The sequence below is a fragment of the Acomys minous genome (genome assembly GCF_964271855.1).
Source record: "Acomys minous genome assembly, chromosome: 11".
NCBI classification, from domain to species: domain Eukaryota; kingdom Metazoa; phylum Chordata; class Mammalia; order Rodentia; family Muridae; genus Acomys; species Acomys minous.
The window spans coordinates 90,115,256-90,137,367 of record NC_140492.1 but is presented as its reverse complement, the minus strand read 5'-3'; the positions used below and the strand labels follow the sequence as shown (position 1 = coordinate 90,137,367).

Here is a 22,112-nt window from a genome sequence, read left to right as displayed (position 1 = left end):
TTCCGGAAGAGGCGGGACTTGAGCGAAGACTCGCAAACCAAGGAATTAGAGGACTGTCTCATTGCGGTGCCCACTTTTTTTTTTTTTTCTTTTTAAACAGACCGGAAGTGGAATCACTGCGAGGTAGGGCCCGGAAGTGGCTGCGGCTTCTTTCCATAAGCAATGCTATTTTCTTGCGCGTTCCTCTTTCTTTCTTCTTATTTCAACCTCCTATAGTTCCCGGTTACTTCTAAAGCTGCTCTGTTCGCGGCTTTTACCCTGTTTGCGACCCCTGGGCCGTTCGTTTGTGGATACTAGAGGATGTCAGGGTTTTCTAAGGTGTTCAACTTTTGGGCTCCCTCTTCGTGTGTCACATGGATTTTATAATTGTGAGAGGTTCATTGTGAATGTGTTGTATTGCTGTGTGATGGACACTTTTATTCAAAAGCCTGTGTTCTGTACGATGACCCACCACCCCCTCCCACCCGCCAATACTGGCCTTTCCAGACCCACCTCTCTCTCTCTCTCTCTCTCTCTCTCTCTCTCTCTCTCTCTCTCTCTCTCTCTCTCTCCCTCCCTCCCTCCCTCCCTCCCTCCCTCCCTCCCTCCCTCCCTCTCTCTCTCTCTCTCTCTCTCTCTCTCTCTCTCTCTCTCTCTCTTACAATCAGCATTCAGAACTTGGACCTTCTAGGCCCTGAGTAGAGGGAGAGAACTCTGTGTTAGCTACTAGAAAGGAATGGCCCATTAGCAAGAGAAGTCATTGGCTAGTATGAGACCATTGGATGAGACACTATTTTACCTCTAGTTTTCTTTATGAGTTTTGTAGATAAGGAGAAGATGTAATTTGATGTGTTCAATTTTATATAACTTCATGGAATGATTCTGAAGTCAGGCATTTTTCCCCCCTACTCTTCCAAGTGTATCAAAATTATGGAAACCCTGTGTATCTAAGTGCTGGCTTTCCCTCTTCAGGCAATATGGTCTTCTTTTTTATTCAGAAAGATATCGATTCTTTAATTTATTGGTCTAGAAGACGTACGGAACGCATGAGTGAAGGAAAATGACGTGATATGTTGATTTATGAGCTCTATTTAGCTGAATCATAAAGAATCCAGTACTTAGGGCAACACAATATTTTTTACTTAGTGCTGTATGTGACTGTGTTTACTATTGCTTGGCATCAAAGATTTTGTTTAAAATTATAACTACATTTAAAAAATGTTATACTCAATTGCTATTTCTGTCGGTCAAACATTCAGATTAAGGATCTGCAACCTAATGGTATCAAGAGACTGCAGCACCAGAAGGGATATTTCTTTGAGTATTTTAAAGAGGGACTAGGGAAGAGAGCAATAGGAAATGATTCAGTGTATCTTCTACATGTTAAATATATCATTAAAAAAATCTCAAAATTGCTTTGTTATACCCTACTCTTCAAGTCGAATGAACCTGACGGTTCCAAGTGTAGTTGTAGAAAATACGTTCTGCAGTTCTGCAAGTTTGGCTTTTATAGTAGTGAAAGTGTTGGTAGATGTTATAACTGACTTTCTTCATGTAAAGATTGCTAAGAGCTACTATTTTGACTCTTCAGGTTGATCTTTCCATATGAGGTTATATTTCAGGCTCTAGTAAAAGAGATGAGAAGTGAAGGTCGTTAAAGATGTCAGTTGGTGTGTGATATTTATGGACAACTTAGGCCATAGTTTCTTATTTACCTCACCTTCATGGTGGTACCAAATAACATTTGTCAATTGTTGAGTTATCCATAGACATACATAGTGTCAGGAGATACTATGTATGTATAGTTTCTATTGTTCATTACATGTATATTATATGAGCGTGAACATGTGTAGATAGTATTTATTGTATTCATGTAGAATAGCAAAATTTATTAACAGTAAAGCCTGTAGGGAAGCTGAATCATGATTAGGCACACACACACACACACACACACACACACACACACACACACACAGCCCCTCATATTCAGTTTTGTTGCAAATAAATGATAATAGCCACTATTTAAAATTTTTTTCTCCCTTCTGGTAGCTCTGCTGCGATTTCCCATTTCTAGTCATTTTGGGTCATTTTCCTCCTAACAGTAAAATTTGACTGTGTTATTTCATTATACAGACATTATTGTCTTTTATGCATCTGGAAGAGTATTTTTAATTTTCATGTCATGATATCCACAGTGTTGTGTATAAATTGATATATTTATAGTTGTCTGTAAGAGTTTATTTAGTTTGCCTCACTGTTGTGAGGATGAAATGAGGAAGAAAATGTACATAATTAAAACCTGTCCAATACCCAGTAAGTGCTACTGTGTGCATTGCATTCTCCTTGGGTGGAGGGCTAATGATGGAAAAAGCTTCCGTTTTTATATGTTTTTCACACAATAAAGGGGTTAAATATTACATTGGCTTCTTATACCACCAGACCACCTTCTCTACATTTTTCTTGATTTCTGATATTGATAGTGTTTGTGGTTTCTTTTTATTTTAGTTACCTTACTTACTTATTTGTGCTCAAACATATATATTGTTGGGTTTTATTTCTGTTTATAATCTATGTGTCTATCTATCAATCCTCTACCTATAGCTATTTATTTCTGTGCTTTCTCTGATTCTAAACCAAATTCCTAAGCTGAAGCTAGGTTGTTTTGGTTTTGATGCCTACCTTTTCTCTTTCCCAGTGACTTCTAGATTATGACATGCACATTTTGTATGAATGATATGTTGTATCTTTTACCTTAAATGTTTCTTTTAATCTTTTCCCATTTCAACCTAATTTCCTTACTTTCCCCAGCAATAACATTTCTATGCAGTTTTCCTTCCCCCCCCCCCCCCCCCGTTTTTATTGTTTGATTGTTTTATATGTTTTCTCTGAAATAACTCCTGTACTCATACTGCTCCAAGATTCTCTTCTTAATGTCACCCCAGTGACCTGGGGATGTTGATTATCCCAGGTTATGGGTCTGGCTTACATATTCAAAGGTTTAGTCAGTTGTTGCCATGGACAGAAGCCAGGCTGCTGCCGGTAGATATGGTGGTAGAGAAGGAGCCATGTGTTCTATGACTAGATGGGCAGGCAGCAGGAAGAGGGAGACACTGGGCCTGGCTTCAGCATTTGAAACCTCAAGACCCACCCCCAGTGACACACTTCATTCAAAAAGGTCACCCCTCCTAATACTGCCACTCCTTGGTGACCAAGCATTCAAATCTTTAGCCCTTGGGGCCAATTTCTATTTAATACAATCCACAAATGAGCACCTTTCCTCTAAAACTTGTGTTACATATTTTTATCTTGGTTGATGGCAACAGTGTGCACCCAATTTCTGTAAGTTACATTTTGGGAATTATTCTTCACTCTCACCTTTCTTTTATATTCAGCTAAGTCCATCACCAGATCTGCATCACTTTGTCAATAAAACTTATGCGGAGACTCCCAGTCTCTATTGCCTTACCTGTACTGATTGTCTTTTGCTTGAATTTCTCTTATATTATTAATCAATTTGTTTTTGTTTTTGTTTTTGTTTTTGCATTGACTACAGGATTGCAGAATTAGTGTTTTTCTTTGTTTCTGGTTTTTTATTCAGTCTTTGGTCAGACTATTGCTTTGTAAAATGTGTTAAGAATTATGTTAGGTTTTAGGCTTCTAAGTGTACCACTTTATGCTGAAGATTACATCTTAAACAAGAATTAGGACATTAATGAAAAAAGTGTGAATTACAAGTAGAATCTGAGGTTTATTTTAATATATCAGTGTTGGTACCATGGGGTTTATTAAGTTAAAGCTGTGTATACCTCTCTTCTATTTTAATTTTAACAGGATGCTCTCACATAAGATGCCATCAGTTCATCTCATACACAGTTTTTCTAGTTGAAAAATATAAAGCTTAGAACTAAAATGGAATCAGAATCATTTTTGTGGAAAAGGGATAAGACTTGCAGTGGCTACCCCAAACCTACCACTCATCAGTATACCTATTTATCTTCCTATTTACTAATGGGAAACAAAAAAATGAGTGACATTGGGAAACAAGAGAAATAGGAATCAATACTGGGGAGAAAATCTCATATAGTATCCTAAGTTGTTATGTCCTACAATTACACACAAAAACATAAGCAAAAAACAAAACAAAACAAAACAAAAACAAAAAAACAAAACAAAGAATCATAGACTACCAATATTTAACAGTTTAGTCAACCAACAGCAACTTTATGGAGTTTAAATAATCATAAACTGTTCTAACATGACATTAGTACTTACATTTCTAATTAGATGAGTAATAACTTTCTTCTAGGTACAATATTCCTGAATACATTTTGGACACACTAGGAAGAAGTCTTAACACCCAAGATTTTATTTTGTGTTCTTTTGGCGATCCATTTTCAAGTTGAATGGAACCGTTGTACCTACTTCTGAATAAAGCCTATTCTCTTTTGCAAAAGTATAAGCTCTAGGATCTTCTGAGCTATGCAGATCAAAAGCCAACCAACCAGCCAGCCAACTACCCAACCAGCCAGCCAACCAAACAAACCAACAACCCATCCTCCCCACCTTCACACAGAAGTAAATATAGAGGTTGGGAAGATGGCTCGTCATTAAGAGCATTTGGACTGCAAGCATGAAAATCTTAGTTCAGGGCATAGCTGAGTGTCCCAGTAACCCCAGCATTGTGAGGTAGAAGAAAGCAGGTAGTAAGTGTTCTTTGGCAGCAAGTCTATCATATAAAATCACTTTCTGCTTTAGTGAGAGACCTTATGTCAGGCAGTAAGGCAGAGAGCAATAGAGAAGAAACCTCAAGATCTGCTCTGGCTTCTGCATGGGTGTACACGGGCACACTCATGTTCACGTACCACACATACCACACACAAAAGTAAATACAGTGTTGTGGTTGTGATATAAATTTGCCTTTTTGTCTAAAAATTCTCCTTGTTTTTGAAGTTATAAAAATGTGAGAAGGCTTTAAAATCTATCATCACACTTTTGCTTTGAAAATACATTTTCTTTTCCTTTGGTTTAAAAGTAAAGTCTAACAAAGTAGTATCTACTATTAAGAGCTGGTTCTATATGATAATTTTTATTCTGAATTCCCTTTAGGTATCAGCCTACTTTCCTTGACTAGAGGAATTACTTAAGTAATTGCTTCATTAAGAACATGCATTTCTCCCCTTCTAATCTGTAAGCACAACTACTTGGCAAAGCTGCAGAATTTGAACACCTGCAGTCAAAGCAGCTTGAAGAGAAGCCATAACTGACTATTAAGAGAAGGAAAAGAAGCTCAAGTTCAAAATGGTGTTATCAATGATACAGTGTTGTAACTAACTTGAGCTGACCTAAGCGCTGGCTTCTGCACTGCTCCTTATCAGCATCCAAAAGGGCATACAAAATGCTTTGTAAACTAATTAAAAAGTGTCTTGTTTATTCAGAAGCAACTGTGAATGGTATTTGTTCAGACCAAGATCACATCAATTGCATACTAGCCAACAACGTATTAGTCTTCTAAGAGAGAGAGGCCATGTATCAAAGACACAAAGTACTAAAGATAAGCTTCTGAATTCTCAACTGTTCTGAGCTCTCAATAAAGCTACTGATGTACAAATTGGGGTGGGACCCAAGTGGTTCCACCTGCAGGCTCCTCTTAGATTCCTGGCTTTGGCCGAGGTGCTGATACTAATGTGTCCTTAGTACTGGGAGGAAACAAAACATGGGCTCTCTTACAGCCCTAATCAGTCAGCATCTCTGAAGAGGATTCCACTTATTTTCTCCAAGTAGCCCCTGGGCAAAACACTGGCTGTCTCTGTGTCCAAGGCTGGGAGGAGCAAAAATAAGGCTGGTTTGCTCTAACTGAATCTTAAAAGAAGTTTTGATTCTCTCATCTGTTTCTGTGGTTGAATCTTGGATATTTTGCATTTGATATTTAATGAGAGGGTAGTAAAGGGATGACTTCTTTAAGGAACTAGTTCAAATGTATATTATGAAGACCTAACTCATGGGGCTCCTGAGGCACACAGTATTCTAGGATATAGAGTTGTCACTTTTGAGTGAGCTTATTATGTGTATTACTGAAATGTGGTTTACATGTTCTTGCTTCAGCAGCAGGTGTCCTAAAGTTGGAATTGCATGTTTCGCATATTCCACTACAATTTTAAACCTATGTTTGAAAACAACACTTCTTTAAAATAAAGTTATCTTAATTTTATGACATCTCAAATTAATGAGAAAACTGAAAAATAACTGACCTGTTAACAATTCAAATATATGTTTAGACCCAATCTGCTTCTTGGCTGTCTTTTGAGAGTTGTTGCACTTAAAACCCTTTCTGCTACTGTGAAATAATGACTGATTGACAAGCAGGTGGGATATTGAATTGTAAATGAATTTGTTTCTATATTTAGGAATTTGTTAGTGATTTTAAAAAGCAACGATACAGTCTATTTAATGAGATATAAACTGCTGGGTTTTGCTTTCACAATAGCCATGGCTCTGCAAGCACCTATGGGAAGAAATTGTGCTTGTGAATCTGTGCCCCTGTGTAATGTGTCTCTGAAAGTCTATATAAGCAGAATATGGCATTCTAAAAGTGGTTTTACTTACCTCTTACCTCCAATTAGGCTTCTTTTTCTTTTTGTTTGCTTCTTGTTTTGCGTATGTGTGTGCACCTATCTGAAGGCTTAAGGTTAGCCTTGGGTGTTCCTCCTCCAGTGGTATTCTGCTGGGTACATCTTTACTTTTGAGACAAGGTCTTTCAGCAGAAACAGAGGTTTGCCCATTTAACAAGGCTGGTGATAAGCTCCAGAAACCCAGCTGTTTCTGCCATGCTAGTGTGGCTAGCACTCTGCCAATTAAGCTCTCTCCCCATGCCCCAAATTAGGGTTTGAATCTATATAAAGTCTGTGCTCCTGAATTAGAGATGCAGCTCATTCAGTGGAGTGCTTGCCAAGTACTCAGGTACCGTTCGGCTCCTCTAGAACTCCAAAGTACTGGCCGTGGTGTCTTATGCTTGTGATCTTAGAACTTGGGTGGCAGAGGCAGGGGGATCAGATCACTTTAAGGTCGTTCTCAGGCACATAGCAAATTCAACTTTGAGGCCAGCTAGAACTCCATGACACCAGGTCTCAAAAGAAGTATTCTTATGAAAACTGTAAACACTGAAAAAAGGTACTGAAGGAAACACTAGAAGATGGGACGACCTCCATTCATAAAGAAGCAGAAAAGTAACCCACAGATTCAAAACAGTCTCCCCCCAATTACAATAACATTTTTTCATAGAAACAGAAAATGCATTACATTTATATGCCAATTCAATTAATAAAGAATTCAGAAATATACCAACACAGCCACAGTCACCTGGTTTCCCACACATGTGCAAGAAGCACACACTGGAGGAAAGACAGGATCGTTAACAAATGGTAATGGGAAAACTGGATGTCTAAGTGTAGAAGAAGGAAGCCAGGTCTGCGTCTGCCACCCTCCCCCAAACTCAATTCCAAATGGATCAAAGATTTTCATGTAAGGCCTGGAATTCTGAAACGGTTAGGGGAAAAAAATAGGAAAAATACTTCACAAAGTAGCTGGAGGTAGGGATTTCTGAAAGTGACTCCAGTAATTCAGGAAATAATCCCAAGAACTGACAAGTGATGTTGCAGTAAATTAATATGCTTCTGTAGAGCAGAAGAGACTATACAGTGAAGAGACAGCCTCAGGTTAGAGGAGTATCTTTGAGAGCTGTATATTTGATAGAACATTAATATATAGACTATATAAAGAACCCAACTAAACGCCAAAATGCAAAACAACCCAATCACTAAGTGTGTTAATGAGATGAAGGGATAGCAAAGGATGATTTACAAGTGACCAGTTAGCATATGGGGAAATGTTCACCATATTTAGCTATCAGGGAAAAGGAAATTGAACTGATTTTTTTTAACCTTTCTTTTCAGTGACACTGAATTATCATAAAGAAAAAATGGTCATGAGTGTGCCAGAAAAAAAATTAAACCTTTATATACTACTCATGGGATTGTAAATTAGTGAAGACACTGTGGAAATTCTTGGATTATTCAAAAACCTAAAAATATAATTACCTTAGGAGTCAGCTATACCGGTCTTGTTATATACATCATGGAGGCTAAATCACTATTGCACAGAGATACCTGAACATCTGTGCTTTTTGCAGTGCTGTTTACAATGGTCAAATTATATAATATGCCTAGGAACATATTATATGAACAAGATAAGGAAATGTGACAATCAGTCATAAAGAAAAAATTATGGTCACTTGCAGGAAAGAGTCTTCACTGGAGATCAGCATATTAACTGAAATACATCAGGCTCAGAGAAATATTACAATGTCATACTTTGGAAATCTTAGATTTGTATATAGATAGGTACACACACACACACAAACACCACACACACACACACACACACACACACACACACACACACAGAGATTCTGACTCTCCTGGGGAAATGACAGGGACTGACAGAAAGGGGAGAGAGTTAATAAAGTTAATACAACAACCAACCTAGCTTAAGGTAAACTATAGTTTCCCTCTGCTTACTTGTACTCGTTACGTGCAGTGTAAGGGTATAGTGAAACTTTCATGGGTTTCACACACTGATGAGGAAGGTAGGGTTTTGTACTAGAACTTCCTAATGAGTTCTGCACTCACAATTGTAAGCTTCACGTCTCAAATACAACCAAACAGACTGATAAGTAAGAACTTTCATTAGACAGGAATAAATTAAATTGCACTCAGAAACTGTCATTTATGTACACCCATACTGCTACCATTTAACAGATTAATATTATCTGTTAAAAAAGAGAACAAAAAGCTAATTATGTGAGTCTCTAAGAATGTATGATTTTTGATGATTTGTTTCAAATACTAGTAACCCACATTTTCTACAATTTCCTAATTCCACTCTTTTAGAGTAAGTACTTTAGTGTAAAGTGTGTTGGCTAGTTGATGTAAAGGCAAACCTTCACAATTTCATAAGGCTTTTGGAATTAATTGCTTCTGTCAAAAAGCACTATAGGAAATAGTTTGAACAACTGAAGTATGTGTTATATTTAGTGATTATAATGTCAAGGGTTCAAGCTTTAATGTTTTAATTTTTTACATATTTAAGGTGCATAGAGTTATTTCATTTGATATCTTTACGAAGAATATTACTTTTTCTTCTAGATGTCAGGTAGAAATTACTTTGGTAATTTATCATTTTGAAGGAGTTGTATACTTAATTTTAGACATTTTTCTTTTTAATTTTGGATGTTCTCTGGGCTCTACACCTTTTCCTATAGACACACATGCTCTCAAATACAGAGGCTTATAAAATAACTGTTTGTTTGTGAAGTATTGTTCTTTGCATTTTTAAATTAATGGAAGATTTATCACATTATGAAACTCAATATGGTATATTAGTATCAGCTTGAAATTCATGGATTTACAAATTTGCAGTTGGCAAAGTTTTTACTCAAGTATCAAATATCAATTTATTTTTTGAATTTTATAAAATATTGGCATGAAATCTTGAAGCAATTTTATATCCCCTTAAACAAGAGAAATGAGAGTATTCTTTTAGACTTTCAAATTGGGGGGTGGTATTTTATTTACAAATCCTAGTGTTTTGCCCATGTCTATGTATGTAGAGCATGGGCTTGGAGCACCAGAAGAGGTCCAGGAAGGCACGAGTTCCCTAAGACTAGTGATACAGACAGTTGTTAGCCACCATGTAGATGCTGGGAATTTAACCTGGGTCATGAGCTAAAGCAGCCAGTGCACATAACTACCTAGCCATCTCTTTAACCTCGTCTCTTAGATTTTAAAGGGTTATCTGGCAGAGATTCATGGTTTGTAATTATAGAGGAGTTTTTTTGTAATAGTTTTTTATTGTTTATAATTGTACTTTATTTTTAGTTTTTACTTTTTCTGCTATTTTGTTGCATTATTTAAATTTTAATTTGATTTTTTGTAGCATCTTTTAGTATTAAGCATGCTTTACTTTTACCTGTGTGCTATGCATTTGAGGGTGGGTAATGTGTGTGGCTGTGCTTGTGCAGTGGTATGTGTGAAATTCAGAGAACAATTTTCAGGGGCATTGCTTCTCTCCCTGTGTCACATGGATACCCAGGATCCAACCCAGATCATCAGGATTGGTGGCAGGCACTATTATCTACGGCTGAGACGTCTTATTGGCCTATTAAGCTTATTTTAATGGAGAACATTCAGCCTAGAAGTAGGAGGGCTATAGCTAAAACATAATTACTTCATCCAAACTAAATAATTTGTATCTTAACCTCATCCAGTAAGATTCAAGAATATCCAGCCCAAGTGATTTACCAGAACAATCACTATGAATTCATTGCAAAAGAATCTCTAAGCCTAAATATTGATACTAAGATCACTACGTCTGTTTCACTTTCAATCCCCTTCCACACAACCCCACATGCCCACATATCCACGTGCACTTTTATCCACATTTGTGCATAGCCACATGCACACATATCTCTGTAGGAAGAGTTAGGTGGGTGTGGCCAAGAGCACTCCTGGTTGATTCTAGTGACTCTCGGATGGAGATAGGAATGGGATAATGGAGTAGTATTGATGATTGATGTCTTGTTGGGCCTTTTATCCAATGGCGGGCTTCAAAGGTGTGGTCCTGAGCTTGTGCTGATCAACATTTAACGTAAGTCATTGGAACCCTTAAATGGCAGCTTTTCAAAACTTTTAGTGACAAAGTCACAACGAATTTATAAATATATTAGATCAAAAAAACCAAACCATGTAGTCAATGTAATTTCAACAAGTGAAATATGAAATTTTCCTCCTGCAAAAATACCAAGACTCAATAACAAAAACTGTATACATCTATACATAGGCTGTAGTAAGGTGTGATTCAGTAAATAAAATTTGTTGAGAAATTTAGGCTGATAACAAATTCAGATTGTCATATGGATTAAAGATCTACATTTAAGAGGATGTTTTGTTATAATACATGATAACATCTAGTGATCCACACTTTATACTGCAAAACTCACAATAGTGACCAAAATATTCACATTTTGATGAGTTATTTTGGTGAAATGTATTTCATTAAAATTATAGTATTTTCAACATTATGAGAAAATAAAACTTACAGTATAGGAAAAAGGATACTTACTTAAAATAGACAAGAAGAAACCATGAAGAAATAGAAATGAAAACAAATCAGTAAGAAAAAAGAAACTAAATGAAAATATTGCCAAGGTGGAGGATGGGAGTATATTCATATTTAATAAGTATTTGTAAAGAGTGCAACACTTGTTACTTATCATGGGATGTGAATTAAAATCACAGTGTGATGCTAGAATTTGTCCACCAATGTGCCTAACATGAACCAAAAAGGAAATAATTGTTTGGGACTCTCATACGTCAATCAGTTTGGAACAACTTTTTAAAGGAACTTGACTGTCTAGTACCCAAACTGAACATGTGATATCTTTGGTTTCTGTAGTTCTATTTCTAGGAATCAGCTTCCCCCGCCCCACCCCTACAAAAAACATTGTAGCAGTGTTTGTATGGCAGCAGTGTTTGTAGTCAGTCAAGACTTGGAAAGTTCCAAATGCCTGTCACTAGGAAAACAGAAGAATAAATTATATCTATGTGATTAATTAATGTTCTGAATGATTTATAACTGTAGAATATAGTATGGATGAATCTCTGAAATATGGTTATTCAAAGAAATCATTTCTTTTGCTAGAGGGAGGAAGGGAGGGAAGGAGGGAGAGAGAGAGGGAGGGAGGGAGGGAGGGAGAGAGAGAGAGAGAGAGAGAGAGAGAGAGAGAGAGAGAGGGGGGGGGGGAGAGAGAGAGGGAGGGAGGTGGGGGTGGGAGCAGGAAGACAGAGACACAAGAAAATATACAATTTACTCCTGTTGCTATAGTGATTTTATTTAGCCCATCAGTTCAGCCAATTATTTGTCCTTTATGGGCTTCTGCTTTGCTCATCTATAAACTCTGTGAGTCATTATTGAGCAAAACTATGATTTACTGAGTTCAGTGGTTGGCTCCTATACAGCCCTTTACTTTTATTTCTTTGGAGTCTATGCAGCTGAAAGACAAGTATAAAAGTTATCATCATTTGGTAATCGTAGTCTCCTTTTAAATAGTGATTTTGTTCTTTCATTACAGGGAGCCAGAAATGGAAAGGAAAGTAAGCAGAATCTGTCTTGCCTCCGAACCTGATGTAACTTATTTTCTGCAAGTGTCCTGGGAGAGAGCAGTAGGATCTGGCTTTGTGATTACACTCACTGATGGCCATTCAGCCTGGACTGCACCAGGTAATCTTGACAGCAGATGCGTTTGAAGTAAAAATTAAATAATGTCCTACTCCTTAGTCCTCAGGGACTCTTCAAGTTAAAATGTTTCCTCATAGGTGCAGGTAACATCAACACTCAATTTTCCGTGTTACGCATTTCCAATTCGCATGTAGGTCTGTTATACTCGGTGCTTTTTTCTGGAGTGGGCACTGTGTATAGTAGCTAATTCTGCTTGCTATATCTGCTTTACTGGTTGGCCCTAGCCATAGTTTTATAAAAATCTCTTTATAGACAACATAAACAGCACTTTAGAAAATATTTACCTCCTCTTGGAGCCTGAGAAAAGACTGGGAGGGAGAGGGAGTAGACTGGTGGAGCCAGGAGATTCTGTTGGATTGTAGGCGTGGAGCCTCCAGCTTTGCTTTGACCTTATCTACTTGTATGGCTTGCATTTCTTTTGAATGGGCAAGTACAGCGCCTTTAAAGAAACAACACAGAGGCTCAGCCTAACACTGTAATGCAAGGGCTACAGTTTTATGTGGGAATTGAGCTGTTTTATCATAAAGACATCTTTTTGTAAGAAGTTTCGACTGATCTTCTGAGCAGTGAAGGGCTTTCAAGTTAAATATAAAGGATAAGGCAGGGGCACGTCACTATGTACTAGGTAGTGTGTCAGTCCCAGATTGTGGCAGGTATCAAGTTAAAAATTACAATTACCTTGTTTTCACATACCAAAGCTTTACTTTTAAAAAGTATTTTAACAAAGTAACCTCATTTTGTAGTTACATAACACAATTATTTCAACAGTTGTAAATGGTTGCTAGATGAAAATTGAGTTCATGTATATACTATTTATATATTCTAACAGTTTCCCTCAGATTTATCACTATAACTACTTCCTCTGGGATTAAAATCCATCATGAAATTTTGTTTCACTCTTGTTTGGTACAAACCCAGCACAATCAAAATGAACTCAAAGTTACAGTTCTCTTTATTTGTTTTTTCATGGCATCCAATGAGGAACGTTTACATTTGTATTCTAGGAAAACAAAGGGATTTCAAGGACAGTGTGTGCAGTACTCCTTATGTTAACCATTTAAGATGTAAATTTCGCTGTGAGAAGTATGAGGTGCCAACTGCTTCCTGCAGGGCAGCAGTGAAGGGAGGTTTGTGTGCTAGCGCTATGGAGTGAGTATGCCCGTATGCCAGCTCTCGCTGAAAAGTAGAGGCGGTGTGTGGCTAAAACCATGGTGATGGCTCAGTACAGACCTTTGTTGAGGGAGTGGACTGAGAAAACTTTATTTAAACATACATACATATACACACATATACATATATGAACAATAATTAGAGAAGAGAGATTTTAGTATATAAAACTAGTTAGAAAAAAAAGAATGGATCGCTACATAGCATATTTATAGATGAGAACTCCAGTTTTCTATTTACTTACATTACACATTCATCATGAATTCAATGCAGTCTTCATTTTGTTCTGTAACTAATATAATTTAGTAAAACAAAAATGTGACACAAGATTTCTTTCTGTACTCCCTGGTGGCTTGTTAACATTTTTGAGTTCTTGTAGTGACTGTATTTCAAGGATGGAATTTTATAGTGCGGTCTGTAGTGACTTTATTTTCAAAATTATCCAATGGAGTTTTAGATGTTGCATTTATTTTACGTTATGCCTTGCACTATCTATTTATTTTTCTTGTTTAAATATTATGGCAAATGTGTAATCAAATATTAAAATGCATCTTTTATTTAAGGCTTATGACATACATGTTGTATGGTAGCTTACAGACATTACACAATTAAGAATATTGAAACAATTAAATAAATGAAACATGAAAATAGATTTCCTTCCTCTACCTCTTCCTGTGCTTTAGTTCTTGTTGTTCAACTTTTTTGATTGCTATAACCTTCAATTATGGATAATTTTTACTCTTTTCATTTAAATGGAGAGGATGTGAGGTTTGTTTTAATCTCCCACACACTAAGCTTGTTGATTTCTTTCCCATTAGCAATGCTTTATCTAATGAATGTTTGGGGACCTAATTATCATGTGGCCTGTCATCAATCACTTCTGTATTACAGAGTGTTATGTCACAGGGCTAATTCACAAAGTGGGTTAATGATTGATGATCACTAGGTGCCTTGTGAAATAATAGCTTTTGGCAGCAGGAAACATATCACCTATCTGTGGGTGTCTTTAAGTATATTGGAGAGTAATTCAAGCCTTACTAATGTTTTACTATCAAAATTTAGATTTCTGTATAATTTTGCAAACCATATGGAAGTAACATTATAGAACTCACAGGAAAGGCCTCTGTGTAAGTAGGTCTCTCGTGTGATGCTACTCGTATTCCTAATGGCATAAGGTATCTTCCGTTCTCTGCCACAGGTTAGGAGGAACCTGTGCAGATTTTACTTAAACTTAGGAATCTTCTTTCAGGGTATCTTAACCAAGCTACAAATAATATCAAAATGAAGTTTTCTGAGTTTCTGCTAGTCTGTGAGTAGTTCCTCATTTTTATGTTCTTGTTTGTTCTCACCTTTTTAAAAATTTATTTTTAAATATTTTTACATATATATTTATATCATTACACATACATAAAATAAAATGCATATAGCAAAAAGAACAACAGAATACTCACAAATTACTTTCCTGTTACACTCCTAGTGTATTGGCTGTTTGTATTTTGTCTTCTCACCTTTTAATAAAATGGTTCAGCTTTATTGTGGATGAATTTTATTGCTACCACATTTTCCTTTCAGCCATTTTAAGTTCAGAGCAATGAATGCATACATCTGTGCAGTTGTTCTTAGCATGAAAATAAGCCGATAAACACCTTTTTTTTCCCCCCAAAGTTGAGGTTTGGAGTAGACAAGGAAAATTTCATGTTCTCTTTAAATAGGAAATGTTTCCTCAGGCTTTTAAAAACTGATTCCTTTTTCACATAGTTTTTTTGTTATGTTGAATTTTAAAAAATTTAATTCACATTTTTAATACTTTTTTACATGAGTCTATGTTTATATCATTTCCATACATCCCTCTTCTAACTCCAACTCCTTCTGTGCCTTTCTCACTCTCTCTCTCAAGTTCATGTCCTTTTCTTTATGTTTTCATATGTATATATTATTTTGTGTCTATATAAATACAGTCTGCTGAGTCCATTTGGTATAGTTCATATGTATGTGGTTTTAGAACTGACCACTTCTGGCTGGAAACCTATCAGTGACTGGGGAAATGATTCTTCTTTTGCCAGCAGCCCTAAATTGTGTGTAGTTCTTCATCTAGGAGTAGAGACTTCTGGGGTTCCCTCCATCCAGGTTGGATGTCAGCTGTTATTGCTATTACACGGGTTGTCTTTAAGCAGCTGTATTGAGGTTTCATAGGTGTTGCTTCCTTGTGATATATAGAAGACACTCTCTCCAGCAAACATCCAGATTTTCTGGTTCTTAAAATTTCTGTTCCTTCTTCCCTGATGTTCCCTGAGCCTTAGTTGCAGGGAGTGTTGTAGTTGTGTCATTGGCATTGATCCCACTACAGTCACTTGTTTTCTGTATTCTGACCAATTGTAGATTTCTGTATCACTCTCTGTCTTTTACAAAATGAGACCTCTTTAATGAAAGGTATTTATAAGGCAAATACAGGCATAGTGTCAATGAGATAGTCCCAGTGTTGGCAAGGATATGAGGAAAGGAGAACCCCCATTCAATTGGGTGGAAATACAACTTGGTGCCATCATAATGGAGCATGCTCAAAAATGTAAAAGTAGGTCTACCACATGACCCAACTATACCACTCCTTAACATATGTACAAAGGACTTCATGTCCTACTCCACAGATACTTGCTAAGCCATGGTCATTGCTGCTCAATTAAAAAGAATTAGAAAATGGATACAAAATAAATTTACTTCAGCTGATTAATGATAAGTGAAAATGTGCATGTGTACAACATAATTATATTCAGTTGTAAAAAAAAAACCCAGTGAAATATGTAGGTAAATATATGGAGTTTAAAAAAATATTATATGGACTGAGATAACTAGATCTAGAAGTACAAATGCTATGTGTTCACACTTACTTATGGGTTCTAGTTCTGTATCCTCAGATGTGAGTATGTATCCTGGAGTAAGAACAGATGTGTAATAAAGGACCATGGGGTTAGAAAGACAAGGGACATAGTAGGACACGGTGCTGTGAAGAATGAAATGGATAAAAACATGGGAAGGGGAGTTATCTGGGGAGACTGTGTGTGTGTGTGTGTGTGTGTGTGTGTGTGTGTGTGTGTATGTGTATGTGTGTGCCTGTGTGTGTGTGTGCGTATGTGTGTGTGTGCGTGTGTGTGTGTGTGTGTGTGTGTGTGTGTATCACCCCAAATTATGTCAGTTCATTTAATATATATAATATATTAATAACCATATATAACAATACAATATTTAATCTATTAAAAATATTTATCAATATATAATATATATTAAATGAACTGATATTACTTAGGGTGATATTGTCCCCCACCAAGAGCTATGGACAATTTAACACAACGTCCAATGCCAGGCATGAGAAATTTCCCTTCAAACGGTTGGTCAGGGAGTTGACTAGACTCCCTAAATAATGTAGGGTACTGAAGGTCCTGTGTAAGCCCCACCCCCAACCGCCTTCAGAAGAGAGCATGCCTTCCAGGATATCCATTGAGCACAGCATAACAAGATAAGACTGGGCACACACCTTCATATCAAGGCTTGCTGGGGCAACCCAGTAGGAGGAAAAGGGTCCCAGGAGCAGATGAAAGAGAGACACCATGGCTCCCACTGTTAGGAGTCCCACAAAATCCCCAAGCCAAAAACCACAACTTGTATGCAGAGGACCTAGTGCAGAGCTGTGCATGTGTCATACTTGCTGCTTCAGTCTCTGTGAGCCCCTATGAACCCTGCTTAGTTTATTCTGTGGGCCATAGTCTCCTGGTGTCTTTGGCCACCCTGGCTCCTAGAATTCTTCCTCTCACTCTTTCACTGAGTTCTTTGAGCCCCAAGGGCGTGGACCCAATGGAGAGCCCCACTTTGGCCTCTCTCTCCACTTAATGTTTGGCTGTAGGTCTCTGCATATGCTCCCATCAGCCTCTCTGATGTCAACTGAGCTAGGCAGCAATCTTTGCATATATAAGAATATTATTAGGAATAATTTCATTTTTTTCTAACATAAGTCTCTGGGCTAGTTGAGAGACCCCCATGTAGCCTCATCATTAAAGAAAACTGACTTTTCCCTCAGCTGTCATAAGCCAATACATTTTCCACTAAGGGTAGGGCTACATGCTCACCCTGACCCCAGTGTTTACATAATTTTTGAAGAAGAAATGTAAATGGAAGGATGCTGTCTCATCATTTTTGTCTCAGCAATTAAGTTTTTCATAGTATGTACAGAATTCCGAGCAAGTGAAACTTGGGAAATTATTTGCGTAGATTAGATTGAGAGCCTTTTCTCAGATGTGAACACTGGAAGGTGAACGCCATATGCCCAACCTTTTTATGTTTAATCTTTGTGTTCATGTACAGAATAATCTACCACATAGTTTTTATTCCTTTAGCAATTTTTAATAGGTGAATTGGATTGATAAGATATGTTAAATATTTTAAGATAGATATAATTTCTTTTTAATGAAATTTAGCATGCTTAAATATTTTCTTTTTTTTTTTTTTTTACTGTCACATTACTTGGATAAGAGTCTTTTATCATGGCATTTTCATACATGTCTACAATGAACTTTGATCATACGTACCTTCATTCTATTTTTCTTTCCTCTGTCTGATGTTTCTGTTTATCTCCTCCCTCCATAACTTTTTTTTAATCTAGATTTTACCTATGAGAGAAGAACATGCAGTTTTCTCTGCTTTTCCGAGATTAGCTTATTTCTCTTAATTGTTTGCTCTTGTGTTTTATTCATTTTACTCTATTGTGTATATTTGTCATACTTCTTTCACCTACTTATTCACGGACAGGCAGTCAGGCTGATTGTTTTGTCTATTGTGCTAGGAACTGCTGGAGATGAAGGTATTCCTATTTTATACTGACTGATGTATTTGGGTATTTACCTAAAAGTGCTTTAGGATGATATATTCTATTTGGAGTTTTGGGGTACATGCTTTGCTGAATTTCATTGAGGGGGGATCTGATTTACATTCCTATTAGCAATATTTAAAAGGTCCTTCTATATTTTCATCTATTAAAAATTATACATTAAAAATGTGTTTTGGTCATCTTTTCCCCAATGACCTCTGTACAAATATCCGTGATATTCTCTAATCCAGTGCCCTCCCCTCTTATGGCAATAATTTCCTGAGTCCAGTTGGTTCTCAGTATATGCATACTAGGTACTGCTCAGACTACCATGGGCACCTTCTATTTTGCTGCATCTTTACCAACTTTTATTGTTTATTGTTTTCTTAAGGAGAGCCATTCCGACTATGGATGGAACTTAACTGTAGTTTTGATTTTAATTATCTCTATGAATAAGGATATTGACTATTTTCTTTCATTAGTGTACTTGTGTACTGTCTAGTTCATTTGCACATTGATTAGGTTATTATTTCAGTGTTGATTTTTCTTACTTCTTTATATATTATGGATACTAATTCCCTATATCATGAATTTCTTGTAAAGGTGTTTTCTCATTCCCCAATTTTTCTTTTCTATGAGGAAGCTCTCTAATTTTGTTACTGCCCTCACAATGCAGTTGTGTCTTAAACTATTGGAGTCCTGTTCAGAAATTCCTGTCTAATCCTGTATTTCGAAGTGGTTTCTCTATGTATTCCTCTAGCAGTTTCACTTTTTTGTTACACTTTGAATATATTTTTGTTATTTCTGTGGGTATGAGAGAGGAATCTAGTTCATACTTGTACATGTGAATATCTGGTTTCCTAAGCACGGTTTGTTGAGGATCCAATGGTTAGAATATTTTTAACTTACTATGGTTTTGCTGCATGGTTTTAGTCTTCCTCTCTAAGTGTTCATGCAATTATATTAAACATAAGAAGTTTTACTAGGTCCTGGTCTTAGATAAAGAACCACAGGCAATTACGGGATGCTGAGAGCCAGAGAAGCAATACTCTCAGGATGATTACCACATTTGGTTATCTAATACTAAGTAGCTATCTGTAAAATCACTTACATGCAAAGAACATTATACACACTGAGAAGGTTGTATTTATGTATTTAGGAATGTGTGTGTGTGTGTGTGTGTGTGTGTGTGTGTGTGTGTGTGTGTGTAGCAGCAATTAAAGAAAAAGAGCTATTAGTCTGAATGAGAGAAAGCAGGTATATTCAAGGTGCTGGAGGGAGGAAATGGAAGGGGGCTCATTATGTCATTACATTATAACTTCAAGCATATATTAACTACAGCAAAGATAACAAACTGACGGCTGGCTATATTGACACACATGTATTTCTTTTATTCACAAGGCTGAGGCAGGTATCAAATGGATACTTGGAAACTGTAGCTTACACACACACACACACACACACACACACACACACACACACACAAATCCTAAAACAGAATATCAGAGCGAGTCATATTTGTGACTGTAATTATGCTGCCTGAGTCAGTCGGGAGAAGGTGAGTTTCCAGGTTCCTGAAGTGTTTAGAGCTATACTTGTACGATGAGGAAACAACTGGCGATGCTTCCCTGTTAATGACACCACCCTGAAAACACTTCCCAGCCGTGGAAGCTGCCCCAGCAGCTAAAGTGCTTGTTGATTACACATGAGGACCTGTGGCCTGGCTTCTAGCACCCATGTGGAAAGCTGTAGCATCACACAGCAGGAACCTGGTACTTAGGCATAGACAGGAGGATTTTCACAGAGCCAGGCCTGAATGGCAGATCCTGTCTCAGAAACTAGCTGCTGTGATGAGCAGGAGAGCACACGAGCCTGCACAGTAAGAATGAATGAGTGGCTGCCTTTTACATCTCTAACCCTGTTTTGCTTATGAATGATAGCTGAAAACAGCTCTTAATTATATATATATATATATATATATATATATATATATATATATATATATATATATATATATATAAAAGTAAAGATTTAACCTACAAAGGCTCCAAGAAATGCAATCATCAGTCTTTGCTCAAGACGCACACCAGACAGAACTAGTGTGGTTATTGTTTAAGTTTTGCTTCGGTTGCCATACTGTTGAGATTTTGTGAGTGCAGCATTTTGTCTGCAAGACTGTCTCACATAAGCTGTCCTAGTACCCCTTTCTCTCACTCTACCTTCCGTTCATGGTGTTTTTCTGAGCCTTGGGGGGGGCGTTATATTGTAGATGTATTAGCTGGGGCTGAGGACCCTAAAGGCACTCATTTTCTGCAGTTTTACTAGTTGTGAATTGTTGTCTGAGCCTCCGTTTACTACAAAATGAAGCTTCATTGGTGAGGGCTGAGAACTACACTTATCTTTGAGAATAAGGAAAGGCACTTAACATACTGTTAGAAGCTATATTGGTTTAGGGAAATGGAGTAGTTGGTCCTACTGTAGGGTCTTGTGTCCTCTCCAGCCACTGAGGGCTGGGTTAACAGTACCGAGCTTCAGTTCCTTCCCATTGAGTACACTTGAAGTCCAATTAGACGGCCATTGGTTCTTCCCAAGGTAAAAATAGCACTATTGCGCCTATAAGGCTATCTTGGAAAGCCAATCACTGCTTTGCGTTGCAGGCTTTATCGTTGTGCAGATCTATTGACTACACTCGTCTTTTGTCAGGTTGCATAGCACTTGCTGATATTATGAGCATTAGCCTTCAGAGGGAAAGCCTCCCCGGAAGGACTGGTTCCGTCCCTCCAGGCCTGTTTTGGAAGTTTATGTTATCCTCAGCAATAGCATCTTACTCTGAGGTTGTAGCGGTGTAGCCAAGGACAATAGGAATGTCCTGTTTGGTGGATTTCCAGGCCTGTTGACAAAGTTCTCCTTGCCTTCACTGGGGTGTTTAAGTAATACATGATTCCTGTAGGGAGCATTATCACACATATGGCATAAAATCCATTCAGTGCACACACATGCCCACACACTCACACACGCACACACTTCCTAGCTCTGAACACTTAGATTTGACTACGTAGGCTGGCATGACGGCAGAGGCTGGGAAAGTTGAGGGGACAGTGGCTGGAGAGGAAGAGAAGGAACCGAATAGATGGGGTTGTAGGACACAGCGACTTCAGAGGAGCAAAGGGGAAAAGTACGGGTGCTTAAGTAGAGGATGGGAGGGAGTACAGTAGAGTGGGCGGGGGGTGGGGGGGGAGAGAGATAAACAGCACTGACAGCATTTGAAAAAGCCACAGGGAAACACTGCGATTTTATTATTTTTTTTAAATTTATGTTACATTTGATAAACTAGTAGTAACAGCTGAATACATACTTTCTAGTAGAAACATTTTATTTCATCACTTTTATTCATCTTTGCCACAGTTTCTGAATCGGATATTTCCCAGGAAGCTGATGACATGGCTATGGAAAAAGAAAAGTATGTTGAGGAGCTGAGAAGAGCACTGGTGTCAGGATCAGAAGCAGCTGACACGTACAAGTTCGTCTTTTCTAAAGAGGCTTGCCATTTCTCCATCGAGAAAGAACTGAAAGATGTTTCAGTAAGTAAGCTTTCCACCAGCTTGTTTGTCTCCATGGATTTCTTTCACATTTAAGTAGCGGTCCTGTCGTTTTTGGAACCCCTCTGACATACCAAGACATTCTTTGGTATCCTCATTAGTATGCTTCAATTTTTATAAAAGAGTATAAATTTTTTTTATAAAAGAAAGCATATATATTT

General features: G+C 37.4%; 1 protein-coding gene across 3 annotated transcripts in view; it reads left to right on the top strand.

Moving 5' to 3' along the window:
- Positions 1-16: 16 nt before the first annotated feature.
- Positions 17-22,112, top strand: part of XRCC4 (X-ray repair cross complementing 4) — a 192,905-nt gene continuing 170,809 nt past the window's right edge. Inside the window, exons 1-3 of one of the 3 annotated variants that reach the window (XM_084801152.1) lie at positions 17-123; positions 12,164-12,312; positions 21,758-21,933. In XM_084801152.1, coding sequence (XP_084657278.1) covers positions 12,174-12,312; positions 21,758-21,933 — 315 coding nt within the window. In that variant the 5' untranslated portion in view covers positions 17-123; positions 12,164-12,173. The remainder of the gene's footprint in view (positions 124-12,163; positions 12,313-21,757; positions 21,934-22,112) is intronic. The other 2 variants (XM_084801151.1, XM_084801153.1) reach the window with 2 other exon arrangements.